The sequence below is a fragment of the Chlamydotis macqueenii genome, chromosome 2, assembly GCF_036417535.1.
Source record: "Chlamydotis macqueenii isolate bChlMac1 chromosome 2, bChlMac1.mat, whole genome shotgun sequence".
NCBI lineage: Eukaryota > Metazoa > Chordata > Aves > Otidiformes > Otididae > Chlamydotis > Chlamydotis macqueenii.
This window is the reverse complement of record NC_141557.1, coordinates 33,436,019-33,463,233: the sequence shown is the minus strand read 5'-3', so window position 1 is coordinate 33,463,233 and position 27,215 is coordinate 33,436,019. Positions and strand designations below refer to the sequence as shown.

Here is a 27,215-nt window from a genome sequence, read left to right as displayed (position 1 = left end):
AGTGCAAGGTCCCACACATGGGTCAGGGCAATCCCAAGCACAGATACAGGCTGGGCAGAGAATGGTTTGAGAGCAGCCCTGAGGAGAAGGACTTGGGAGTGTTGGTGGACGAGAAGCTCAACATGAGCCAGCAATGCGTGCTTGCAGCCCAGAAAGCCAACTGCATCCTGGGCTGTATCAAGAGGAGCATGGGCCAGCAGGTCGAGGGAGGTGATTCTCCCCCTCTACTCCGCTCTGGTGAGATCCTACCTCGAGTACTGCATCCAGCTCTGGAGCCTCCAACATAAGAAGGACATGAATCTGTTGGAGTCCAGAGGGAGGGCCACGAAGATGATCAGAGGGCTGGAGCATCTGTCCTGTGAGGTCAGGCTGAGAGAGTTGGGGCTGTTCAGCCTGGAGAAGAGAAGGCTGCAGGGAGACTTTATAGCAGCCTTCCAGTACCTCAAGGGGGCCTACAGGAAAGATGGGGAGAAACTCTTCAGCAGGGCGTGTTGTGATAGGACAAGGGGTAATGGTTTCAAACTAAAAGAGAGTAGGTTTAGACTAGATATAGGAAGATATTTTTTACAGAGCAGTGGAACACTGGCACAGGTTGCCCAGAGAGGTGGTGGATGCCCCATCCCTGGAAACATTCAAGGCCAGGTTGGATGGGGCTCTGAGCAACCTGATCTGGTTAGAGATGTCCCTGCTCCTTGCAGGGGGGTTGGATTAGATAGCCTTTGAAGGTCCCTTCCAACCCAAACCACTCTATGATTTTATGCTGGGTGCCAGGTGGGGAGCACCCGTTTCCCCTGCCCGAAGCAGCGAAGCAGCAGCCCCAGCAAACTCATCCGGACGCCTCTGACCCATCCCCAGCCAGGCCACACGGGGTGCCCTCTCCCCATCCCGCCGTTCCCGCCGCCGCCGGGCAGCTCCACCCCGCCACCGCCCCCCGCTCCTCCCTCCCTCCTCCTCCTCCTCCTCCTCCTCCTCCTCCTTCTCCTTCTCCTCCTCCTCCTCCTCCTCCTCCTCCTCCTCCTCCTGCCATGGCGCGGCGCGGGAAGCGGCGGCGGCGGCGGAGGGGGGCGGCAGCGGCGGTTACGGGCCCGGTGTTGGCGGGCCGCGGCAAGGTGAGAAGGCCCGGAGGTTGCGCGGAGCGGGCAAACGTGGCCGAGCCGCGGAGGAAGGAGGCCGGCCCGGCTGCTTTCCGCCTTCCCGGGGCAGCGGCGGCCTTTGTCCGCTCTCTGTGGGGACTGAGGCGGCGGCGAGGGGGTCGGAAGAGCTGCACGATGCTGGCGGCCGCCAGCATCGTGCAGCTCTTCCGACCCCCGCGCCGCCGCCTCGGTCCCCTTCCCTGTCCCTTTCCCTATCCCCTTCCCAGTCTCCCACTCCACGTGGCGCGGAGGCTCCGGGATTGCAAAGGGGCCGGGGAGGAGACGGAAAGAGGTTTTGGGGGAGGCCCCGAGGTTTTGAAGGGGGAAACTCCGGCGCTTCTGGGGTTTGCAACGATGGGCTGCGCGTTGCTTGTTGGGGAGGAGCTTTGTTAATTAATTAGCCTCTGTAAGGCTGGGGATGTCACTTTTAAAATAGCTAATTTTTCTCTTTTCCTTAATTCCATCCTCTTTTTTTTTTTTTTTTTTTAATTGAAATGCCGCATTGCCACAAACACGTATTTTGAGTCGCCGGAATCCATGCGAGCATCGTTGAGGCTGGAGGCTCCAGAACAAGCACAAGCTGGCGTTGATGGTCTGGTCCCAACTGCACTTGGGTGCATCAGGCCGCTTGTGTGGTTCAGGTCTTGAGAGGTGGTGGGGGTGAGCCTCCCAGGCACTGGGAGGGAGGGAGGGAGAAGAAAGTCTGCATCTCTGTCAGCTTTTGCTGATGGAAGGTTAGGGAGTTACTTGGGTTTCTGTGGAACAGGAGGGTTGTAGAAACAGTGAAATGTTTGTTAGGACCTCTGTCCTCTCAGGGACTTCCTAAACCTTCTACCTCTGTATGGCCTCAGGCTCTTCAATGGTAGAGTGGCGATAAGGGCACTGTAAAACAGTTTGGAAGAAACCCAGCTGACGCCCAAGGGAGTGGCACTTCTCACCTCTGGAGCTCTAAGGAGAGGCTCTTTCTGTCTCCTGTCACTTCTCTACTGCCCAGCTAAAAGGTGTACATCACTTTTCTTTTATGGCTCAGCAAGGAGGAGGACACAGTCTGTTCTCAGTGCTTTCCTGTTTCTCATGGGAGCTCGTTTTTGGCTGAGCGAGGCCTTCTGCTGGCTCTTGCTCCGCCTCGCAGCACACTGGTGAGCAGTGCGTTCAGTCCTGGCTGAGCCAGAAGGATGTGGTGGTGGAGATTTCCTTGTCTTGGAAGTCATGGGTCATCTGCTGACTGTTAAATTAGCTGGTAAGTGAGTATGCGTCCCTATTGAAAGCAGTTGCCGAGGAAGTCAGCAGTACAAAATTGCTTTGAATCGCAAGACCTGCAGTTCCATTTCCCGTCCCAGGGTCTAATTTAACAGGTCCTTGCACAGCACTTTCAGTACACGAAGCTTGTTGAAGGGCTGCTGACTGACAAAGCTTTAACCCCAAAGCTTGGACACTGGCAGTCCAGACATGAAGCGGGGATGTGTTGTGTGCCTGTGGCTTGTACAAAAGTGTTTAACTTGGAATGCTGGGGCTTGGAAAGTAATTAGGTACCACCACAGATTAAAGGGATGCTCTTGATTTATGCAGAATTAATTTAGAATTGTTACTACTGTTTGGATCAGCAAGAGATCAGATGTTACAAAAGAAGAGATAGTAGGAGTTGACAGAGCGTTTGGACTGTGTGCGTATGCCAGCATGCTGGTATTTATGTTATTAACGTTGTTTTTGAAAAGTAGGGGATGATTTCCAGGTAGATACTGCGTGTGGAAGGTAACGTTTTAGATGACTTGCCGTGTGATTATGACAGTTGAGCGTTCTTTATTTTAGGATAAAGTAGCTTGATGAGTTTAGCTAAACTATCAGTTTAAATAAAGCAACGTAGAAACCATACTCTACTGTTCTTAAAATAGCTGAATTTGTTAAAATGCCATGGAGTACTTTGGTTTAGGGGTAGGTTGACTGGGGTGAAAATTGCCATCGCTTTTTGTGGGGGCAGGGGAAACCACTTTGAAAGTGCCAGGAGTTGTTGCTCTGACAGATTTACAGGCTCAGGCGTAATCCATCTTCACCTTCAGTGGAATCAAAGTATCCCTGTGTCGTAGTTCAGCCCTGATCAGGACCAGACTACGCAGTCTGTCTCTCGCTCCCCCCACCCTCCGAGAGAATAGGAGGAGATGATATAAGAAAAAACAGCTCAAGGTTTGAGATAAGGACGGGGAGAAATCCTTAAAGTTACCGTCACGGGCAAAACGGACTCGACTTGGGGAAAACTATTCATTTATTTCTAAAATTAGCAGGAGAATGAGACAGGGAACAAGATAACCTCCCCCCACCCCTCCCTCTTCCCGGGCTTAACATTATCTCTACTACCTTCCCCTCCCGAGCGGCACGGGGGGGGAAAAGGGAATGGGGGTCGCGGTCAGTTCATCATGCGTTGTTTTACGCCGCTGTATCATCGTCGGGGGAAGAACTCCTCGCATTCCTCCTCTGCTCCAGCGTGGGGTCCCTCCCACGGGCCACAGTCCTTCGTGAAACTGCTCCGGCGTGGGTCATCTCTTCCACGGGGTGCAGTCCCTCTAGAACAGCTGCCCCAGCGGGCCCTCCACGGGCCACAGCCTCCTTCAGGCATCCGCCTGCCCTGGCATGGGGTTCTCCACGGGCTGCAGGTGGATCTCTGCCCCTCCGTGGACCTCCATGGGCTGCAGGGGGACAACCCGCTCCACCATGGTCTTCACCATGAGTTGCAGAGGAATCTTGGCCAGGAGCCATATTACTCGTCCCCCTCCTTCTTCACTGACCTTGGCGTCTGCAGCCGTTCCTCACAACAGGCTGGCAGACGTCTCTCAGGATCCTTTTTACATCTCATTCACATCTCATCTCCTCTCCACTTCTTGCAGCCGGGCCGGGCCGAGTTGGGCCCAGTCGGCTGCCCGGCGGGAGGCCAGAGGGTGAGGCCTGCAAGGCCCATGAGGCTCGCGCCTCCCCCTCTCTGCCCCCTGCTCAGCTGCTTCACATCTTCTCCTCCTCTTTTTCCTGTTTTCCCCTACTTAAATACGTTATTGCAGAGGCGTTATCACAGGACATTCTGCTACCAATTGGCTCGGCCTTGGCCAGCAGCAGGTCCGCCCTAGGCCTGGCCGAGTCCACTGAACAAAGGGGAGCGACTTCTAGCAGTTTCCTACAGAAGATACCACCTTAGGCCCCCCCTCGCTAACAAAACCAGAACACCCTGCAAAAATGGTAAAAGTGTGTGATGACTGCTCGTTTTATCGCTTGTTCCTTCTATTCTCTGAACACTGGTTTGCCTTTCACCCTGGTGCTGCTTGTACCAGGAATATACTTCACCATCCAGAAGGTTTCAGATTTTTGTGCTCTTGATGCTGCTGAGAAATTGCTGAGATCATCTGGGATCCTCCTTGCCTTCCTAGATTTCATTGTTGCCCTTCAGTCTCAGGCTGGTTGGATGCTGTTAACAGTCCTGTTGGGCATGTGTTGTGTGATTCTTCTGCACCATAATATGTGTCTTTGCCTCTCTCTGCCTTTCAAGTCTTTCAGATGTTTGTATGATGTGTAAAATAGAGCTTCACACAATGCTATTCACCATTATGATTCCAGTGGAAAGACCAGGATCTTGACTTCTAAATAGTTTTGGTTTTGTGGTTTGGCACCTATCGGCATTCTGACTGGGGCCCTCTATTCTTGTAGCACTGACCATAATTGTCAGCCTTGGAGGGCTTCCCTGTTGGGACTGCGAGCCAAATCCAGTGCCTGTAACCCTTGGGTGCCATGCCTTGGTCTTGCCTGTGTGCTGAGCCCGGAGCAAGTCAAGAGATTTTTCCAGTGTATGTTGAAGGTGTGACCGCACAAGTTTGATTTGTGTGAGTATGCATTTGAGATTAAGCTGGGATTATTTCAGTTGGACTGAAAAGAATAAGCAGCAAGTTTGAACGTTACCAAAGTGAGCTGTCCTCTGCTTCAAATAGGAATGTCCATACATTGTGCAAACTTGAATGAGGGAACACAGCCCAACTGGTATTTTTATTTTTTTTTTTCCCCATGGTAGGAGCGAAAATAGAAAATTACATCTAGCTCTGCTTTCTCACACAGTATGTTCTCCTGGTACGTCATTGTCAGAGAAGATTGTGCTGGTGTGACAATTGGCTATGAAAGTGGTGTGCACAAATACCTCTTGAAAAATTAGATGTGGTTGACAGTGGTGTAGAAATAATTCTGATGCTTCCCACCTAAACTGAGGTTGTGCATGCAGGCGAGCGGTCCCTTCGGCTGCCGCAGAAGGGCAAGTTGCATCTGTTTTGGCTTTGGTATGGGGAAAGTTGCTTTTTCACTTGAGATATGAGAATTCTTTCTGTTGATATGGAAATTAAAGCATCTCACCCCGGACTTTTCTTTTTCTCCTTACTTGAGATGACAGGTGGAATTCATGGGGATAGCACTTGGAAAAATGTTGTTTTAAGTGGTGGGGACCTCAAGGTGCCTTACTTTTTCCATTACTCACATAGTGAGTGCGTAAGCGTCACTGAAAAAGGTCTGACATCCCTCCTGGCCTCCTTTTCCATCTCTGTCACCCTTGGCGGCAGGTCCGCCAGCCCCTACGGGCAACAGGTGAGCTGCCTACTCCCAGTTCTGCAGGAGCAGTAGCTCTCCTCCCTACAGCCCAACAAATTCAGGTGCGCTTCTGGGTGTACTGGCAGTATTTTGTCAAATTTAGAGAAGGGGAAACTGAGAGATGGGGATGTCTTGAACTTCGATTTTTTTTTTTTTGGAAAAATGAAGTTACAGTTGTTTGATTGTACGCTGTTTGTAGTGGGGAATGTTTGCTGCTGCTTTGGAAAAGTACCTTCTGGGCCTTTTAAACAAGTAAGTGTTTTATGTGCAAAAGTAAGTGAGCTCAATAGGTATAAATTTCCTGCTGGAAATGAGACTTTTTGACTTTTTCAGCAACCCTGAATTATTTCCAGCTTTGACTGGATTTGCAGTTCTTAGCTTTTTGTAACTTTTATCTTCAAAAGACAGTATTTCTCACATCTCTGCAGCATTTCAGCAAACCATTGTGTCTAAACCTGTGGTCTGCTCCTATTGAAATATTTTCCCTCAGCAAGCTTGAAATGTTCATCACCTCTTTGCCTTCCTGCCTTTTTTAGGGTTTTAGTGGCAAAAAGGTCTTCTCTTGAAGTGCCTGCATCTTTTAAGTGCTTAGAATAGAATAATATTTTGACATTTGTGTTCAGGCAAATGTCATTTTTCTTTCTTGTTGTATACTACTTTGTTGACACAGTTAAAGTGCTAGGCTCTGATGCTGATTATAAATCAGTTTCTAAATGTATTTTAATTGAAAGTTAAAAATAAAAATATCTATGCCTGTCAGAACTACACAATAAATAACAGAGAACCAACCCCTCGTGGCAGAGGTGTATGGTGCAAGCTTGTCTTTGATGTCTGTCTGCTGATGGCAATGGATTTCCTCTGGGAATAAACTTGGCTTCTGATTTGAAGTGTAGAGATACGGGATCTCAGGTGTAGAAATACTGGCAGTGAGCAAGCTTGGTCATGAGGGTGCTCTTTTTAAACTCCTGAAGTGTGTCTGCCTTATATGTGTCAAGTGTTCTCTGTTACTAAACGAAGTCCTTTAGGTGGGAACTCAATGACTGAATGGGATTCTTCATAGTCAGGCTGTGGGGAGCAAGTCACAAAATAAAAATCTTTGAAATTCTGCAGTAAGTTACTTAAATCGGTACCTTAGTGTTTGGGAATGCGTAAAGATCAAAAAAGTTGTCTACTGGGAAATATTTTTTTTCCCTTGTTTAAAATCTGTAATTACACCCCCATAACGATTCCTGAGGTGCAGATGTAGAAGTAATAGACAAAGAAGAAGAAATTAGTTAGGCATACAGTAATCACAGCAGTGACTAACTGGGCTGTACAATAGCACAAGAACGAATGCGGTGGCTCCTGGAAGCAATTGATTCCTAGCAAAGAGCCTCACAGCTCCTAGTATGTTTTTCCATTAAAATGCATAATGCTTCATTTTTAACGCTGCTCTGTACTGAGCGAATTCCATCACAGCGACGGAGGCGGCTTCTGGCTGTTTGTTGTAAGAGATGGGGGTGACAGAGTATCCAAAGGGATTTGAGTACCGACAGCACAGCTTCTGCAGCAGTGCATCGGGTCATGCTGTTATCTGCCTGCGAGGGTCAGTTGTTCAGAGGTGAATTCTGCTCTCGCTCAAGCAACTGTAAATCAGTTTTGCATCAGTCTACATCAGCTTTAAAAAAGCAGAGCAAAAATAAAATTAAGCCAATGTATGGCCATTACTGTAGCTTATTTCAGAGAGCGAAACTTTGGTCAAGGTGTTGCTTGCTTTTTTCACCGAAGTGGAATTTTGTCAGCAACATTTTTGGAGAATGAGCCTCCTTTGAGCCATTTGCCTTGGCACAAATAAATAATAATAAAAAAAAGAGAAAATAAAAATAAAAAATAATCATTATATGGGGCCCCTCTATGAGCAACCTTGGTTGTCTATGACAGTGGGCAAGGGCAGGCTGCTTTCAGTTCTGGAGTTCGTCTCAAGGATGTTCTCTTGAATGTTCAAAAGTGGATGGGGAAGTAGACCCTCGCACCAGGCAACTGTTGATCTCACATTCTTGAGAGTTAATGAGAGCAGTGGGAGATCCATGTGCGGCTTTTGCATGCAGCAAACAGCAGAGAGGCTTGCTTCAAGTAAGAGTAGCATGTGTGATGTGTATGTGTGGTCTTGGGTTTGTAGAAGATAACTGTAAAGGTGCTGGTGAGTGATTTGGACCGTGATCTCCCTGAGCATTTCTGTGAATGGCAGATTGGTTTTGCAGATGATACTGAAATGTGTAAAACTGTGTTCTGAAACTTGGCAAAATGCCTTCTGCCTCAGTTTTTAAGGATGGATCTGTTCATCCCATCCTTCCATACACCGAATCCAAAGGAAGCCTAGATTGGAGCTGTCTGAAGGCTTCCTTACCGGCCAGTTACATGGAGAGGCTTACCCAAAGTGCTTGGTGAAGTTGGTGGCCAGGGAGAATGGTTATGTCTGGTGGTACGACTCTCCTTATGTGCTGGGACTGGACTTATTGAACTCTGAACTTGTAACCTCGGTCACCTCAGAAAGCACCGCTGCCTGCCCTTGGCAGTGCTTCCTCCTGACGGGCAACATCGGGGGCTTCTAGTGAAAGAGAAATGTTCTTGGTTAAAATGGGTGTTCACTTTCTTACCGAGTGTCACAGGAAAAAACTCTGCGGCAGTACTGATGAAGGAGAATGGGTTGCATTGGTTTTATTTTTTGGAGTTAAGTAAGTGTCTGGTAAAACACCTAACAGTACTGTTATCAGACCTAATGATAAGGTTGCTTTGTATTTGTTTAGCACTGCTTTATATTTGAAGGTGTGTTCCTCACCTCCGAGCCATTGTTTCTCTGTAAGAGGAGTGGTGGGTTTCAGTACGGATAAAAGGTACCCTGAGCACGTGGTGAGGCATGCACGTATGGCTATGTCTGGGAAGTACTGCTGGTGTGGAGTTAAACACCTTGCATATTGCATCCACTCTCTGGCCCCAGCTTTGGAGTCTGTATTTAGAGATGACAGCCATCTGTACAGAATTTCCTGAAGGTTTGCTAAATGAGGTACAGTTTACTCATAGTATATTTTGTGATACAGATTTGTACTGTTGCCAATTTGAGTTTTCTTATGAAGTTGATGTGTCTGACTTTTACCTTCTTTCTCGTTTTGAATCAGAAACAGATACCCAAGGATGTGGCTGACGGTTTTAATGCTCCGAGTGACAGTGAAGATTTTCTGGGGTTCCAAGATGATGCTTCCAAACAGAGGTTGTTGTCAGGGGGCAGCTGTGCTACTTTTTATTCCCCGGAGTCAGGAAAAAAGGTAGGAATGGGTTACCATGGCCCAGTTAGGCTCTTTGTGTGCAGTAGTACTTGGAGCCTATGTCAAGGCAAGCCGTAACTCACAGCAAAACCCAGAATCTGCAGTCATAGAATCATAGAATAGAATCATAGAGTGGTTAGAGTTGGAAGTACCTTCAAAGGTCATCTAGTCCAACCCCCCTGCAAGGAGCAGGGACATCCCCAACTAGATCAGGTTGCTCAGTCCTCGTATTAAAAATAAGTGTAAACAAACTTGCTGTCCTTTTTAGGGTTTAATGATTGCTTTTAAAAACTCATAATATAAAAAGGAAAATTAGTTTTATTAGGAGGTGAATTGAAGTGAAGTAGGTAAGTGTAGCAAACGGGAGAGAGAATTACCACCCTGGGCTGGTGTGCTCCAGATACATAAGACAGTGGAAATATGTGATAGTAGATGGATTTTGTGATCATGCAGACTTCAAAATATTTCTTCTAGAAATTTATATTGGTGCTGTTTCTGCACTAAAATGATGTTTAAGTGGTGGTGACCCACAGAAACCATCAGCTCCTGCTGCAATTGTGAGATTTGCTGGTTCTCTGCTCTCCTAATGGTGAAGTAGCTTGGATTGGCGTAATGATTTGATATTGGAAGAGAACTGGTGTGCTGTTTTGGCTCCCAGAAAATTTAGTTTTTAGTCTTTTAGAAGCTTGTAATTATGTATTTGACAGACATAGGCTAATGTGCTAAAAGATATCCTTGTCAGCTGTGCTCTCAAAAGGGTCCTTGCATTCCATTAATAAAAAAATTGAAAATGTCTTTTTGTTTTCCTAGTCCACCAGGTCAGTACCTGGTTAAGAGTTGCTGAAGACAAAGAACACGACTAGTGTTAGCAAAGGGAACAGACGCAAAGAGGCTTGTACGAGTAAGTGCTATTTCTGAGCCTCTGTAGCCTCAGAGAGTCTTGTACAAAGTGCGGAAGCTGTTTGGAAGTAGAGCTGCTTAAAAGTAACAACATATACGTGGTTGTAAACTGCTTTGTTTTCTTATTGCTAGACAACAGTACTGGTAACTTGAGCAAACCAGGAGGTAGCTTGCTCTTGTATCCGTGGCTTTGTGTAACGGTGGAGGGGGAGCTGAAGTTCTGCTTCTGCTGCCTGCTTGGGGACTGCAGACACCTTACTTTGCTTGGTTTCCCAGCTTGTGAAATGGAGATTATGATAATGATCTTTTCTGCAGAGCATTTTTAAATCCTCTGATGCAAAATGCGGTGGAAGAGCTAGGTACTGTTAATTTAGGATGTGTTACTGAGCATCCCAGTGAGACTTGTTCCAGATTTACAGCTGGCACTGCAGCCTTCCTCACCATTGCTGTGTTTCCCTTGGGCTGAAAGTTATTTTAAATCTCCAGCATTATTGAGTTTAACTCCTTTACCACTAAATGCTATAATAAAACCACATTTTTTTAATCCCGAGTTCCATCAATTTATGATGCCAAACACCACTGTTGCTGAAAAAGACCATAGGTACTTGGGCAGGAAACTAAAAGGTTTTGATGTAAGAGCAAAATGATGGGAAGTTCAGAAAAAAGCTGCAGTTGTCGGGAGAGGAGGCAAGGCAGCTGCCCTGCTGAGGTGGTGAATGAGCTGTTAGCGCATACGTGTTCCCTTGGAAGCAAATGCGTTAACAAGTATTGACCTCTGCGTGTCTGCTTTTCCTCAGGGCTTTCTGCAGGCCTGTTCCCATAATCTCTGCACTTGTGCTGAGTTTCAGACATTTCTCCTATAGGTATCCCTGCTGTGTATTTTACCTTGTGTAGACCATTCTTCATAGGTGTAACAGCATAGCTCTAGGTGTGTTATTTTTAGTCACTTTAGCTAACAAACAGCTTATTTCCCACCCCACCCTCCCAACCTACATTGTGGAATTTCATGAAAACACAGAATGCCTAAGAACTTTAGTTTCCCTCCAAGAAAGGCAATTTAACTTTAACATAACTTCCCTATTGTGTTTGTTCCTTTCTCAAGCAGCTGCACTGCATCTATCAACAAAAGAATAAAGTAATTTTGCTCAGAGAAAACTCATTCCAATTACCCATAATAATTTGTAAGAGATATTTAAGTGTAAAGAAATAGCATGTGCAGTAGTTCCCCCATCCCATTCCCCTGTAAGTTTTTGCACTCATCTATTGTATTTGTTTTTCACCAGATATTATCTTAATGTAAAGAAGTGTGTAATTAAAGTCAAGGAGGGGAGGGAATTGGAAGGAAGAATAAAGATATTTAGCAAGTGCATTGTATGAAAGGTCATTTTTGTATCTCACGTGGGAGGAAGAAATAGCAGAGGAAAATTGGGGAAACAAACTTAAGTGAGTGTTGCTGGCTTTCAAGAGGCAGGTGTGGTGTGAACATGGCTTATGCTTTCACCATGAACGAATCTTTTGGGAGACTAACAGCGACAAGTTGACAGATGGTCTTCTACTAATTCTGATTAGAAGTATGGAAATGTATTTCTTATTTAGAAAATGCATTGTCTTTAATTGGTGTGTAATGTGCATATCATGAAGACTGTTTTAGTGACATGTTAGCTTATTTTTAATGGGCTTACTTTTTAGTTCCTAGTCTGTAAGCAGAAATTTGGCATCTATCTACCCTAGAATGTGTTTGAATAATAAACTGCACCATTAAAATAGAGAGAGTTGAGCAGTTGGAAGGTAGAGAGATGTTAGTCAGGCTGTTCAAAGCTCTGTGGTTTTGTGTTAGTATCTGTCACTTCTCACAGCCTGAGAAGGAGCAGACTCCATCGCCAGGAGCCTTGAGTACTGCTGCAACAAGCCCAGAGGAGAGTGTCATTTCTGCTGCTAAGTTAAAAAAAAGGAGGGTTCCTTCTCACTGTGGTTGTGGTTTCTTCCATTCAAGGCCTATTTGTTTACATCCAGAAGAAAATATACAAAACAACATGAAAATTTACACATAAAAAACCAGGATAGTTTATTTTTATTGGGTAGTAGTGAAGAAGAGGAGGAAGAGGCAGAGAAGAAAGTTTCCTCCCCAAGAAGCAGCTCAGTTAAAGCCCTGTGCTAAAAATGAGGGGAAAAAAAAATCCTGCTAAGTTAAAATAACTCAGTGCTGAAACTCTGAATGTCTTCTGCCTTTTTCTTTTGACAGGCTTTGCCCGCAAAATGCTTTCACAGTATCTGCCATCTAGTTGGTACTTGCTTGAACCTCAGAAGTTGTTTATTGTAACTGTGTGACTACTCTGTATCTGACTGTCTCTCACAGCTACTGGCTGGTATTTTTACAGGGGGTTCAGTTTCAGTCCAGATACAGTGAAGAACTGCGTAGGATTTTCACTGAAGACACTGACTCTGAAACGGAAGTGTTTGAAGGCTTTGCTTCAAGCGAGGTGGATGTGAACAAGAAAGGAGTTCTGGTAAAGGCAGTTACCTACATGTGGATGTATATGTCGACTTATTTTTTTTCTGCCTCTTCTGTGTAAACCTCATGTCCTAGTAGGAGTGTTTCTGATACACTGTGATATTCTTTCTCCATGCTGAAGAAAAATGTGTGTTGTCTTAAAAGAGAAAAAAAGCTTTCTTTAATGTAACATGACATATCAGAAGTGATAACTTCTTCCCCTGCTTGTAGAATGACTGCACTAGGCAAGATTGTTCCTCTGAAGACAGCCGTGTCTGTATCTCAGACAGTATTAATATATAGATTTTGTGTTGGGTCTCTGCACAGGGAGAAGTCATGTCCTGTGAACTTTTAAAAATTTGTTGATTTAGGTGAATTTATGACAGTGCCTTTGGGTGGTGAGACTGCTGCCTAGAGTTAGTGATTTTAAAATGATCTTTCTTGTGTCATGGCCAATAATGTCACATGGGATTCTTTCTGCCTTTAGGCGATGGAGTCGGACTTGCGTGATGAAGAACATGATAATTTATTGGGTAGTGAGGAAGAAGAGGAGGAAGAGGCGAAGAAGAAAATTTCCCCCAAGAGAAGAAGTTTTGGCCTTCGTGTTGCCTTGCAGTTTCCCACCAGGAAGTCGTCTGAGAAAAAAGTGCCTGGACAGGCTTTTTCTACCTTGCCTCTAAAGGACAGCGAGTCCCTCACGCCTCTTTCAAAAGAAATAAGCTGTGGGCGGTGGGACAAACTAGAGGGCTCTGCTTCAGAGTCTGAAGAAGACATTAAAGAAACACAGGAGGAAAGTTCCAGTGCTCTGCTTAAGAGAGCCATGAATATTAAAGAAAATAAAGCCATGGTAAGACTTACAAACAGTGCTTTGTTCTCTGACATTTACATCCAATTACTTGGCTTCGGCACACTTGAATTTAGGGGTCCTTGCTAGTGCTGTGCTGGGACTTTGGGAAAATCTCATGGTGGTTTGTGTTTTAATTTTTCTACCTGGGAACACCCTAGACCACCATCAGCACTCAGCCATTTACCCCTAAAGTAGCCTCCAGTAGGACCAGCCTGCTCAAGCTTAAAACCAGAGTTGAACCAAGCATTTTGTATGTGGATGTGAACAAAGTTACAGATGCCGAAGTTGCAGGCTTATATTCAGAACATGTCAGGAAAACAAGTGGTCCCCTCAGGTGGTTTGTGGTGTCATTTGCACAATAGAGTTTCTGCTTTTCGTTTGAGTCTGACAGATCTACTGCAGTTACCGATTGGAAAGCCAGCTAAGAACTGCTAAGGATGATAAATGTAATTTTTTAGTTGTGTGGGATGTGATGCTTACAGCTATGCTTTGCTATGTAACTACTCGGAGTGCGTGTATGTGTGCATGTAGGTGCGGAAAAGAAAGACACTGATTGTTCCCTAATGTTTTTCCTCTGCTGTCCATAATGCCACCAGCTCTTTTTAATTATTGTGCTGCTGTGCAGATCTGAGTTGATGATGGGTGGCTCCTTCAGCTTTACTGTATTCTAGAAAAAGTTGCAGCTTCCAAGCAGTCTTGGGGCTCAAGTACACCTCTTGGATGTGTGGGCCTGCAGGTCCCATGTAAAAACTTGTTTTAGTTTTGTATCTGTGTTTCTAATCTGTCTTGTGTCCTCACTACTGTTGTGGGATCTTGCTGCTCTTCCAGCCCTCTCACCTTCCACTCTTTTCACCTTCCACTCTTCCTTCTAGTTCAACCATTGTGAATTCAGTGGCATCCTAGTTGCGGTACTGTAATGACATTAAATAGCTCTTCATAAATGCCACACTAAAGTATTTACTGGGAAATGCTGTATCTAGCTTTTAATCTCATGATTGGTATGGCAGTCTCAGAGGCAGGTAGCAGCCTGACTCACCCCTGGTATTGCTAGCTTTTCAGAAGATAGCCTCATCCTGGCCTTCCAGATCAGTTCAGTGTTTTTTTTGGACCTGCTGGTCACTACTTCTGTTGAAATGTACCTCCAGGACATCTACACAGTGCAACAGATTGTCTTGCTGAAGTGCTTCTGATAAAGCATATGACATGGTTAGGGGCTTAGTTATTTTACAGCTTTGCAAATGATCGTGAACCTGCATTCATGTGTGTATCTGCACAAAGCAATTGGTTTGTAGCATTACTGGCTGTGGTTTGCAGCATTTGAGAAATCGGCACTAGCTGTCATAATAGAAAAGGGGGTGTTCCTAGTCATTGCTAATAAGGACCACTGAAAAACAAGCAGCAAAGTCATAGATATTGTAACTATGTTCAACTATGTTCTTGTCAAAACAGCTTCTTCAGTGCTGTTTTGATAAGACTGGATATAATTCTAGCTAAGTGTAACTCCCAGGAAGAGTTAATAGGAGTTGTGAAGTTAGTGCTGCCCTGCTCATTCAGGGGTAAATGAACACCTTTTATGAGCCCCACTTAAATAAAGTGCCTCCAGAAAGATTCCATGCACTGAAACTTCATGTGTTTAGATATTGTTCGGATTGCATGAGAAGAATGGATGATAGGTGTTGCTTATTTGCAGTGCGTTTACAATGTGGCATCACTGTTGATTTCAGCTTGCCCAGTTGCTGGCAGAACTGAATTCCATACCTGACCTGTTTCCAGTGAAAACCCCCACCTCGACTCCTTTGGTAAGTCTCTGGTACTGGCTAGAGATGACAGTTGGTTTTGCTAGACTTAAGATTAATGTGTTTCCTGATGAAACGCTTTCACCAAGTTTATTCTGGTTTTCTTTGGTTTTGGTCATTTTATTTACATAGATTTACTGTTGGTCAGTGTTTAAGTACCAGAGGTTTCGTGAGGAAATTGAATTCTGTAAGATAATGTATAAAGAAATACAGAGATCAAGGTGAGATGCTCCTTTAATCACTTTTGCCCCAGAAATACTGTTGACATGCTAGACAAATGTCTGCGTATGTGGGAATAAGGAAGACTAGTTGCTTTCCTTTGGGTTTAGATCCCATTTATTTCCCTCTTGCAGGCTTTTCTTTTACAGTCCACACTTCTCAGTAGAGCTATGCTGATGAAATTCAACCACTTCAGCGTGAACCCGGAATGATACTGTAGTAACTTCAACTGACTTTTCTTGGCTAGAAACAGAGAACTGCCAGCCCCTCTAGGTTCTCTATAGAGTAATGTTTTTCTGGACTTCTGTTGCATGAATTCAATCATGCAGTAATTGGCAAATGTGACAATATGAAGAAGGTATCTTGTGCCTTTTAGTCATTTCCAGGTCTTAGGAATCTGGAAGTAGGAGAAGCAGCTTATTAACGCCATTTCAATTTGAAAAATAGAAAAGAAAAGTATTTGGATTATTCCTTGAAGCTATTCAGATAGTGGGAAAATCTAAACATTTAGCTACTAAAGAACAGTGAGAACCAGCTTCTAACTTAATATGCCATACCTAAAATGTTGGTGTAGTTCTGTGATGTTAATTGGAATAGAATTTGACTGTGGAAGTGTGGTGGTTTAAAGTTGTAGCATGTAGGGGAGAACACTTTTAAATATGCTAGAAACTGGTGAGGTTTGGTTTAACAAATAAGGAGTGTGAGAAGAACAGATGCCCCATCCCTGGAAACATTCAAGACCGTGTTGGATGAGGCTCTGAGCAACCTGATCTAGTTGAAGATATTCCTGCTCGTTGCAGGGGGATTGAATGACCTTTAAAGGTCCCTTACAAACCAAACTATTCTACAGTTCTATGATTCCTAATAGTACAAGTGTGGAACAGACATTTTGTGATTATTTCTGGTGTTTAAGACTACAAACATAACCAAAAGAACAGTTACTGGAATCATCTTCTCTTTGTAGAAACAGAAGAAAATCCCAAGGAGGACATTTTCTGAAGGGCAGATAACACGTCGCATGAACCCAACCAGAAATGCTCGTCCACCAGAGAAGTTTGCCTTGGAAAAATTTACTGTGTCAACTGTTAAATTTGCAGAACAACTGCGTAGCTACAGAGAACAAAACCTCTTAAAGAAGAGACTCAGTGTGGTATTTGCCAGACTTCGATATCTCCAGTAGTTAGGGATTAGGAAACATTTATGTTGTTGGCCAGGACTTAGAGCAGACATCACATCGTACAGAGAGTTAATGAGAACCTTTGGTTTGGAATTAGCTACAGAAGAAGTTGTGTTCAGGCCTTCCTGCCTCATCTTTCATCCGTTAACTGGGCTGTATTTGTGACCTGTGTTGTCCAAACATAAGACAGTTTACTTATGGTCTTTATTCATTATCTGAAAACTACTAGAGCCCACAATGTAGAAGGCCTTTGAGTGAGTAGGAATTGGGGCTGGTGGAGGCAATAAAGCGGATCTTCTCTCTCTTCAGACTCAGGAAAAATTAGCAAAACCCCTTCTCTGGAAATAGCAGAGAGAAGATAGAGAGGAGTGATATTGCTGAATTGAGAATGAATGAAGGGAATCTGCCCCAACAAACTGCTGACGTTACTGTCTAGCCATTTAAAAGTGCAGGTTTTATTCTTCCCAATTTTTTCAAATCTTCTTCCCTCCCTTGGCTTATGGTGGTTATTTGCCTTGGTTATATTTACTGTTTAGTCTTTAAGAAGAAGACTCTTTAAGTTTGTATGTGCACAGACTGGATCCCAGTTGTGCTTGTAAGAATGAGTGCTGGGCATAGTTGAAGCATTATAGAGGGAACTTGGCTATTAAAAAAGGCAAGAGTAGCACTGAATGAGAACCTGGGCTGGTAAACAATTATTTTGATGAGAACAGGGCTGATGTAGGCTGAATAACAAATTATGTGTTATGATTGGGGTAGGCAGAACGCTAAGATCAGTTGAGACTTGTATGTGAAATCTGAAGACTCCTCAGGGGCGTAGTGATGATCTATGGATTGGGGTCAAAGAGATTGATATTTAGAAGGGAAAAAAAGAGCACTTAATGGTAAGCAGAGGACTCTTCCAAAGAACAGACAGGATAATAACAAAGGGCTGGGTATAGCAGGACTAACCTAAAGCTTCAGTAAAGGTTTTTTTGCAGGACAGTGGAGATTGTCATTGGAGAAAGCAATGAAAGAGCATGCTAGGAGATGGAAGGAGCAAAGCATGGGAAGGCAGATAGTTACAGTTTCTTATTTTGAGAGGGAAGAAATAGAGTATGAAGAATTACAGTGCAGGTGTGCAGGGAATGCAAGGAAGAGGCAGTAGCAGAAAAACATATTAGGAATTTGTGGAAATACGAGTAGCAATGATGGGAAGGAAGAACGTAAACAGAATAAATCATAAATGGAGGAGAGCGAGAGAAAGAGGCAGTGACGATTCCCTATTCTTCCAATGGTCCATGAGCCTGTAGCCTGCCCCCTCTGGACTGCATACGCATTATAAATGAAAGAATTTTTCACCAAGTGTGGTAACAGAGTCTTCATGACACCAGACAAAAGGTGTTGAGATGAGTTTCTTTAGCAGGGGCGTTGTGGAGTGCGCAAAAGGAGGAGATCATCAAAGTATTCATCTCACCGTCCAGTAGAAGATATTACTGAGGAGGACTTGGACAACATTGCAGTCACTTTTAAAGACAAAATCTATGATAAAGTTCTAGTAAGTGGCTGCTGCTTTCTTTAGCATGTCCATTTGCTTGAAAGTGAGTGTTTCCTAACAGTTCATCTGGTGTTTGCTAAAAAATATGCTTTCCTGAGGTTCTGGAGAGTGCAGTTTTGCATTACTGTATTAAACAGGCACAACTTGGAAACCTTGCCAGGCTTCTGTGGGCTTGCCCATGCTGGTTGATACGCCCCACCAACTTTTGGCTTCTGCAAAGAAGTTCTTTCTTGCCGTAGAGCTATTAAGTGCGATTTGCTATAGCTATAACTCACCACTGATAAGAGCTGACATCCCTTTTATCTCTCATTCTTGCTTAACAGAAATGTGGTGGTGGTTGTACCATTAAATAACAGTGATTTCTGCTGCTGCTTGTACCCCCTGGAAACGACATTTCTGTACGTGTTGGGTCATTTCCAAAGCTTTTGATGGAACTCCTCCTCCTTCCCTTCACCGGATTTGGCTGTTATAAGTCACAAAGATCTAGATGATCAACTTACTGTATTTTTCATGCTTCATTGTACTTGCAGAGATAAGTCAAGAGGGTCATTTTCAGAATAGTTTTAGCTTTTTCCTAGATAGAGGAAAGGATCTGAACTGTGACATGAGGTTCATGTAGTTTGAGACTCCCAATGCAACTGAGGCTGGGCATTGTCTCTGTAAAATTCCTAGCATCTCTCCAGATTGACAATATGATTTATCATAATAACAGAACTTATGGTTCTTACTAAGATTTTCATTGCTGAATTTGACTTTGGTTTGAAGTTTATGCTTTGCTATAGGCAGATACATTAGGAAAGTTCACCAACAAGAATTTAAGATGTCCATCATACATATGTATTTCTCCTCCTTTCCAACTTCAGGGTAGTACTTGCCACCAGTGTCGACAAAAGACAATTGATACAAAGACAATCTGTCGCAACCAAGGCTGTGGAGGAGTAAGGGGACAGTTTTGTGGACCATGTCTTCGAAATCGATATGGGGAGGATGTGAAATCAGCACTGCTTGATCCAGTAAGTACCATTTCTTGGGCTTGGAAAGAAAGTGTAATGAATACAGTTTTGTTAGTAAGCTGTGATGAGTACACGCTCATGATAACGTGGTGTTCAAAGCTTTTTGCTAAGAGAAGATCTGTAGTACTGTTGCGACTGACACTGATCTTGTTGGAACTCAGGTGGAAGGTGCTGAGCATGGATTACAGTCTGTTCAGCTTTGTGCTTTGAAGCTCTACTTGCTTACCAGATAGTGGTGGGAAAGCATGCGAACTTTTAAGAAAAGGAATCTGCCCCTTTTCAGAAAAATGCCAAAGTGTACCGTCTTATTTTTATGCTCTCAGTAATGTGGCATGCAAGGCAGGTTCCTTGTTTTAGATTCTAATTTTTAAATATGAGAAAAAAGGAGAAGGATGCCTAAAAGTCTTAGAGTTGGTTCCCTTTTCTCTGTTGTCCTCTGAGGCACTGAGCAAGGAGAGACCACAGGCTGCTGCCGGAGAATGAGGCTCGTGGCTACGCAAAAACCTTGCGGCAGAATCATCCTTTCTGTGCTCAGCTTGTTCTGGGACCTCCTATGCCCCACCTCTGCTTTAGAGATGGGTTTCTGGGCTCTTCTGAAGGACAGTGAGGAGCTAACGGCTGCAGTGTGCTGGCCCAGTGTGGCAGTGGCTGCTATGCTGTAATGCATGCTGTTAGCACCTGTGCCGCTATGTCTAGCTGGGAGATGCCTGACTTCATCTACATGTTGGGTAATTTGGGCTCGGGAATCGAGCTATGCTATCAGGCAGAGCCAGAGAAACTTGTCACAAGGGGTACCCATGTTTTTCCAGGGAGTTCACTACAGTCAGCCTAACACAGGATGAGTTAGCATGAGGCATTACAGATGCCTTCAGTCTATTTTAAATCGGTACTGAACAAATCCGAGAGCCTTAGTCTTCAGAGTAAGAAGTATTCAAGCAAACAATCATTTCTTTAAACCTGCAGAATTTGGAAAGTGTTAACAAGGTTGGCTGGCTGGCTGATTCAGGCTTTTGTAACCTTCCCCTGAACAGTCACACAGTAAGGAAGCCATCCTCTTGTCTGTCTGAGCAACAGGAAAGCAAATATAAGTTTACTCATGGCTTGCCTTTAACCTCCCTCCCACATTCACCCCCTTGCAGGCCTGGATCTGTCCTCCTTGCCGTGGGGTGTGCAACTGCAGCTACTGCCGCCGGCAGGACGGGCGCTGTGCCACGGGCATGCTCATCCACTTGGCCAAGTTCTACGGCTACGACAATGTCAAGGAGTACCTGGAAAGGTGAGGGCCATGCCTTTTCAAACTCTTCCTTTTTGTTGGTCGTCCCTTTTCAAACTGTTGTAGCCATTTAAAAATACTTGGCCTTTGCGGCCTGGGGCAGATCCTGGACCTGTGCAAAAGGAATCTCTTGGACTTGAGATTTCTCCTAGGGTGAAATTAGCTGCATTAAAGTAAGTCATATTGTCTGTGTAAACAACTTATTTGCTTAAGAAATTAAAACGATTTTCCCTATTTTGAAATCAGTATTGATTACTTCAAGTATATAGAGGTGTTTTTTTGGAAGTTTTCATCTTCAGCAATGGAAATTGTTTATGGGGAACCTGAGTTTCCTAAAAACCACTAATGCTGTTTTCTCACATGTTTTCTAGTTTACAAAAACAACTGGCGGATGACAATTGAGAACACTGAACTCAAGTTGTGCCTGCAACTGGTTTAATATGGTGACAATTTTTACTTCAAAAAGGTTATTACTATGTTTTATATAAGATAGAATTGTAGAGTATAGTATATGCATTTCTGTGTTGGGAACTTCTTTAATTGTTGTGGTCTTATGCAAAAGATCTCAGGAAAATGTTTTGGTAGAGAAATCTACATGCACAGACCTATACATTCAGTGAAATGGCACTCCTGAACCTGGAGTGGTTAATTTTTAATAAAGCTACACAACCACATGATGGAGAACTTGGTCAATTTGAGCAATATTTTTATTTGTATAATTATGTAAGTTTGCAGAAAGAGTGTTTAACAGCTATCTGTAAAGGATAGCCTGTCTTTGAAGAAAAAAAAAACCCTCATATTCCAACTTGGCTGTAAAGATTCGGTAAAGATTCAGTTTTCCAGCCCTTGCTTTCTGAACCTATTCGTCCACCTGTAGTTTGTGGAACTTGTCTCTGCAAAGAAGGGAAGGGTGCTTTCATCTGAATGCCATTATATTCCAGCCAAAGCTGATGCAGCCTGCCCGTGGGAGCATGATTTTTTTTTTTATTATTCCAAAGTGCAATTAATCACTGAAACCTGAAAGTGGAAGAGTGTTTTGTTAAAAAAAAAAAAAAATTAAAAAAAAAAAAATTCAACATCATCCCAATAAAGAACAAGAATGTCTCACCAGCAGTTTTTATGTGATGCACCTGCTGCTTGAACCAACTGCCTTACAGCAGCCATAACTGCTGGTGTAAATCACAAAGTTCAGGATTGCTTTTTACATACATACCATTCATACTTAGATTTTTTTTTCATATGTACAACCAAACTTGCAAACAATTTTGTTTAAAAGCAACGTGTTTGTATTGAAGTATGATTATGTTAAAACTCTTGTAAGATACCTGTTTCATTTTGTGTAGAGAGAATAAAGAATAATCAAGAGGAGTATTTTGTGAGTCAAACTACACTCTAATGCTTCCCATTTACTTTCTCATAGCTGGTGTAATGAAGGAATGCTTGCAGATCAATAATCATTATATGAAGAAACACATGAACACAACACTGATGGATGAGGAAACAACAATATGGAGCACTTAAGTGTTACACTGAGGATTGTGGGGTTTTTGAAGCAAATTTCCTGCTCCAGTTGACTGTGAAAAATATTAATCTCTTTTTGCTATAACTACAAGGCAGACTGAGAAAGCAGCACATACTACTGAAAGCTTATTACTAAACTGCCAGGAGTAAAGCTACTCCTGCCAGAACCCATTTAGCTGGCCTCTCCTGGCTTTTCAAGTTGAAAGTCCAAATGAAAGTTGTCTCTGTACTTTTGGTTTTATAAACTGGACATTCATAAACATTCTTAATTTCCCTTTGATCCATTGCAATAGCCCTTACAAAAATGACTGGTATTGCTGGAGTCAGTTCCTTGATCTGGGCTTCAGCTATGATCCCCAGCTGGATGTCCCACCTGGCACCTGCAATAAATGTAGGCACATGGTTTAGGTGGTGTTCTGTAGGACAAGACCAGAATAATTTGTGTTTAAACACCTGCTTATTGCTAAATACTTAAAGCTACATTTGAACATATAGATTCAGTGTACACAGTTAGTTGTTGGTGTGTTGTGTGGCATCTCTTTGTAAGAATGTTGTGATGAGTACGTAGCATCTGCCTGGACTTTGGTTTCATCAGCACGTCTTTTTATTGAAAGCAGGGACTGCAAACTGCTTACAGTTGGGACTTTGAATATGCCTGTGACTGAGTGTGCCTGTCAAGTGCTCAGATTTTTCTCCTAATTATCCACTAGTTTATGGTCAAGTATTCCAAAAGCTGGAGAACTACACTGGAGTAATTGGCATATGTTTGTATCGTGAAGTGTCAAACAGATATTTCAGTGTAGTGAAGACAGAAGAGTGCTGTGCTGCTGAAGGGGCATGCATGTTCTGAAAGCTGCTGGATTTGTTGTGTGTTCTTTTAACATAAACCACCAGATGAAATGTTGTAGATAGTTGTGGAGTTCAGGAGTGTTTATGTAGCAACAGGAAAGTTTATATTTGCAAATACCAACACAAACACAGAAACACAGCAACCACAGCTCACAAAGTTCCTTGATACCTTCCTCATACCCAGAGGAGGAATGAACAGTATTGCCCTTTGAGTGACAGATGTTTTAAAAAGAAATCCTCTGAAAAATTCAGGCTACCTTTACAAAAAGCAACAGTCAAATGACATGTTCGTCATTGTTCCAGTCCCCCTGACTTTCCCCTTGGGGTTTACCTACTGTAGTAGCAAGTCCCTTCCTGAAGAGTTGCTTTCCTTTTATTATTTTCAAGTCTAGTAAAGAGTACAAGTAATGAGGATGTTTCTCTAACTGCCTGTTGGAGTTGTTCACCTTTTCTCTAATTAGCTGTAACTTAGTTGACAGCCTTTCTAAGTTTTTTTTTCTTTCTTTTTTTTTTTTTACTGCAAGTGTGTAGATTACTTAATCTAGATTACCAACAGCTAGTAACTACTAACCCTATTCCCCTATTCTGCATCTCTAAGAGCTGCAGAAAATTTCTAGGTGGTCAGTACTGGGGTGACATTTAAAGTCTCTGGAATAGTATTAAGCTTCTGCAAGTGTGTAGATGACTTGATCTAGATTACCAACAGCTAGTAACTACTAACCCTATTCCCCTATTCTGCTTCTCTTAAGAGCTGCAGAAAATTTCTAGGTGGTCAGTATTGGGGTGACATTTAAAGTCTTTGGAACAGTATTAAGCTTCTGAACCTCTGAGAGCTGCCGCTTTACTACAAATGCAGACCTTGTTCAGACTCAGTTCACAGTTACTTAAAAGCAGGAGGTACAGTCAGTGAGCAGGGCCAAGCTGGTATGCACTTGAAAGTCACAGTGGACCAACACCAACAATCCACCACCATTCCTAAACTTCCTCGGTGCTGTTCATAGGATCACTACACTTTAGTCCTACTCCTGATGGAACTTATCTAACTAAAAAAGGAAACTAGAGTCCCTGAACTAGGTTACTGAGACCAAGCAATTTAAGCTTATTTCTTACCTTCCATGAAAAACCCACAGATACAGGCTCCTTCCTTTGATGGGTGGCCATAATCTTCTTTGGTCTTTTTGGTAACATCTACAGTCAAGCACACCTTATCCAAAGGCCACTTATTCTTTCATGCCATGCTCTGCATTACAGCTTAAAAAAAAAAAATCATACTTTCAATAATTCAATATCCAGACAGTAATTTTAATGTCAGAACTGTTAACATCCCCCTCTTGGGCTTGTGCACAGGCCTGAGACTGACTGGGGTTTGTTGTGGGTTTTTTTTTTTTTTCCTTTGACCATTAGCTGAAGTAAAGTGAAAAAAAACCCTGTGTGAATGCACTTGTTTGGAAACAAAACAGTCTGCAGAGTACAGAACAAATTAACCCCATCTTTAGTAGGGGAGTAAGATTGCATTGCTGTCCACACTCTGAGACACCACCTCTCTCCAGCTGAGTTCAGAACAAGCCTGTGCTAACATCTGTTCTAGCCTGCATGGTCGTGACATCCCCCCAGCCCTGGACAGGAGCAAGCGCCCAGAAGAGAAAGCTGGGAGAGAGACAGTAAAAGGAGTGAAAAATACAGTTGTGTTTTTCTATGCCTGTGGCACAAAATGAGCACCATTCGGGGACCTCACCATGAGCAGCAAGGGAGAAGAGGAGCTGCCCGCCAGCCCTCATGCTGCCATCCCCTTCCTCATTCTGCCATCCCCTTCCTCATGCTGCCATCCCAGTCTGCCTCTAAGTACACCAAGAAGCACCTCACTGTCTGGGCTGTAAATGCTCCCTGGGCCCTCAGTACCCATCTGCTCCACGGAATGATGGCAGCCTGGCCAAAGTGTCCTGTGAGGCGCTCCTGGCCACCTTTCTGTCAGATTAGCCAAATGCCATCTGAGTGCCGTTGGTGGCCATGCAGCGTTTGAGATATCCTGTTATCAAGCTCTCAGGTGGCTTCACTGTGGTCTTCAGAATAAATACATGTGTATGTCCTGTGATCATGGCAAGAGTGAGACATCAACACACTGATGAAGATGTTTCATGCCCTGCTGTGGCAACAACCGCATAAAGGGGACCAGGAGACTGATTTATTTTTTTCTGCTTAGCCTGGTAACAGTGCATCAGTACTAAGGAATAAGCCAGAATGTGACATATGCACTGAATTGGTTGAATAATAATGGCAGGAAAACTTGCACTCTTAACCTTTGTTAAACTATGAAATTCAGCATTTATTTCCTTAGCTGCTTTGTCTTCACACTTCTGCGGAGTCTGAAGACTAGTCTGGATTGTTCCCCCTGCTATTCAGGAGATGGTTATTCTGATATTTGGCTAGTTTTTATCTTTTTATTTAAACTGTGCTTAACGCTCCAGAGAGCATCACAAACATAAATAACAGTAATGGTAAAAAAATAAATGTCTGGCAGTGAAATGATAGGCCTGGTTCCTTACAACCATCAGTGCTTATCTGTTAGAAAGGACTGAGGACTGAACAAGACAGAAAGCCACACCACTGCTGGCAGCACAAGGTCCTGTGTCCAGATCTTAAGTCCTGCGTATCGCATGAGAAGATCAGTAACCCTAAAAGAGAAGCACCCATAGCTTCTGCCTTTATTTGTACTACTTTTTAAGATAAAATAAATTGTAGACTTCAAGTGTATGAGTCTTTTTGACTACAGAGAAGGTACGTGGCTGAAGTAAGCAGAAAGTATATGCTTATGTAAGTATAAGGTCATGGTTTTAGAGGAATTTGTTCTTCCCTGAGGTAGGTAAGTCCAAAATCAATTGTAGAAGGTGCTCAGCATGAGACAGGTTGCTGGCATCAGAAAATGTGAGTATGCTCAGTCCTGTAAAACTTGCTGTCTTGGGGAGAAACCTAAACATCACCATTAGTCATGTTAACACACCTTCAGAAACTGCCAAAAAATGGTAACAACAGTTGATGGCCTCCTAAATGCAAATTGTCTGATACCTTCTTCAGTGGTGCATTTAAACTTCCAACAAGCCAGAACAAAGTATAAACTAGGAGCACAAGAGCGTCTGACAGAGACTCTGAGTAACGGCATGCTGCAGCACTCATTGCCATGAGATATCAGAGGACTTTCCAAAAAAAACACTGCCTATTTTTCCCATATCTAACCACCTGGAAGTGGGTATTGCTGCTGGCAGTGTAGGGGAAAAGGAATCCTGCAAGATGCTGAATGCCCCTAGCACTTGTGACTTGCTTTAGAAAAGTGCTTGACATTTCTGCAAAACTCGTTTCAAAGTAAAACTGACTTGCATTAAGATAAATTTTGGACAAAATAAATAAATGGAACAAAGCTGCTGGGTTTAGATCACTGGAATAGCTCTGCGCATTGTAGCTAAGCCCTGTTACTGTGGCGTGCTTACCAGTGGGCAAGGCTGCACGTGGATGGATATGCTCGTTTAGTCCACATGTCTGGCACAGCATCATAGAAGAGTGGGGATTGCAGCACTTCAATGTGAGGAGAAAACATCAACTCCCCCTTTGTTTGGAGAAAATAAAAAGCATATTGGCATCATAAAGAATAGCTATTATTTCATTTCAAAAAAAAAAAAAAAAAAAGCAACAGAAAGCTCCAAAAACACACAGAAGAGCAACAGTGTTGTTAATAAAAAAGTCATTGCCTTCAGACCGAGGTCCAGCCGCTTAAGAGACCTAGGAACTTCTAAAAGGAGGAGGTTCATCCTTTCACACTCTCGAAGGCAAACAAGGGCATGCTACTCCATTCCATCTCTTCAAATGTAGGAGTGTTTCATGGGGTTTGGTACTGCTGCTTTGGCCTCAATGAGACAGACAGTGGTGATAATTTTCACAGCAGAAAAAATTAAGGTCTCAAACAGCTCAATATTGAACCAAATGCTATGAGCTGCACTGTTCCCACAGAAGAGGCAGGCTCTACCCCTGTCAGGATACCAAAGATAAGACTGGGGACTTCGGAGCAGGTCAAGAATTAAGTAGGCAGACAGAGGGCTTTGGTGAGATGTACTCTTGGTGGGCTGCCCTCCTGCTGAGGACAGGACAGAATAAAAGCTGTAGCAATCATCGCATTTGTTTTCCAAGCTTCCTCAGCTCCTGTGCTGCAAGGACTTCACTGGATTCAAAGAGTTTCTCTGAACTTATTGTCATAGAACTGTCTGGGATTCAGACCAGACTCGAAAGTTATTTTTGCTGAAAAGTATTTCTGGCTCTAAGTGGTACTTTTCACAGGAGCTATTTCTTCCTAATGCAGGGTCCGCTCCACAATATCACAATAAAATTTAACAGCTTTTGGCATTTAGAACAGTCAACCACAAGCTGCTGCTCACAATAACACCAGTAAGCACTTATTTCTGAAGTCATTTTTGTTCTGCAACCAGCTATTTACCTGCGCCTGAACCCGCACCACTAACCTCGCCCACAATAAGCTGTGTCTCAGGACTCCGCTTTGAAGTAG

The 27,215-nt window shown here is 43.6% G+C and overlaps 2 protein-coding genes across 3 annotated transcripts in view; one reads left to right on the top strand and one right to left on the bottom strand.

The window, feature by feature from the left end:
- The first annotated feature begins 1,025 nt into the window (after window positions 1-1,025).
- On the top strand, window positions 1,026-21,664 carry CDCA7L (cell division cycle associated 7 like). Of its 2 annotated transcripts, none has more exons than XM_086741537.1 (10): window positions 1,026-1,109; window positions 8,897-9,043; window positions 12,322-12,450; window positions 12,922-13,281; window positions 15,006-15,080; window positions 16,261-16,446; window positions 17,879-18,010; window positions 18,874-19,023; window positions 20,163-20,299; window positions 20,668-21,664. In XM_086741537.1, the coding sequence occupies exons 1-10, from the start codon at window positions 1,026-1,028 to the stop codon at window positions 20,696-20,698; spliced, it is 1,431 nt and encodes a 476-aa protein (XP_086597663.1). In that variant the 3' UTR covers window positions 20,699-21,664. The 2 variants fall into 2 exon arrangements, with proteins under 2 accessions (XP_086597663.1, XP_086597662.1); XM_086741536.1 differs by having other exon boundaries at window positions 17,876-18,010.
- A 285-nt stretch (window positions 21,665-21,949) lies between these two features.
- Window positions 21,950-27,215, bottom strand: part of DNAH11 (dynein axonemal heavy chain 11) — a 123,249-nt gene continuing 117,983 nt past the window's right edge. The window contains 5 exon segments of the mRNA XM_086740390.1: window positions 21,950-22,197; window positions 23,777-23,919; window positions 25,228-25,338; window positions 26,149-26,264; window positions 26,407-26,499. Coding sequence (XP_086596516.1) covers window positions 21,950-22,197; window positions 23,777-23,919; window positions 25,228-25,338; window positions 26,149-26,264; window positions 26,407-26,499 — 711 coding nt within the window.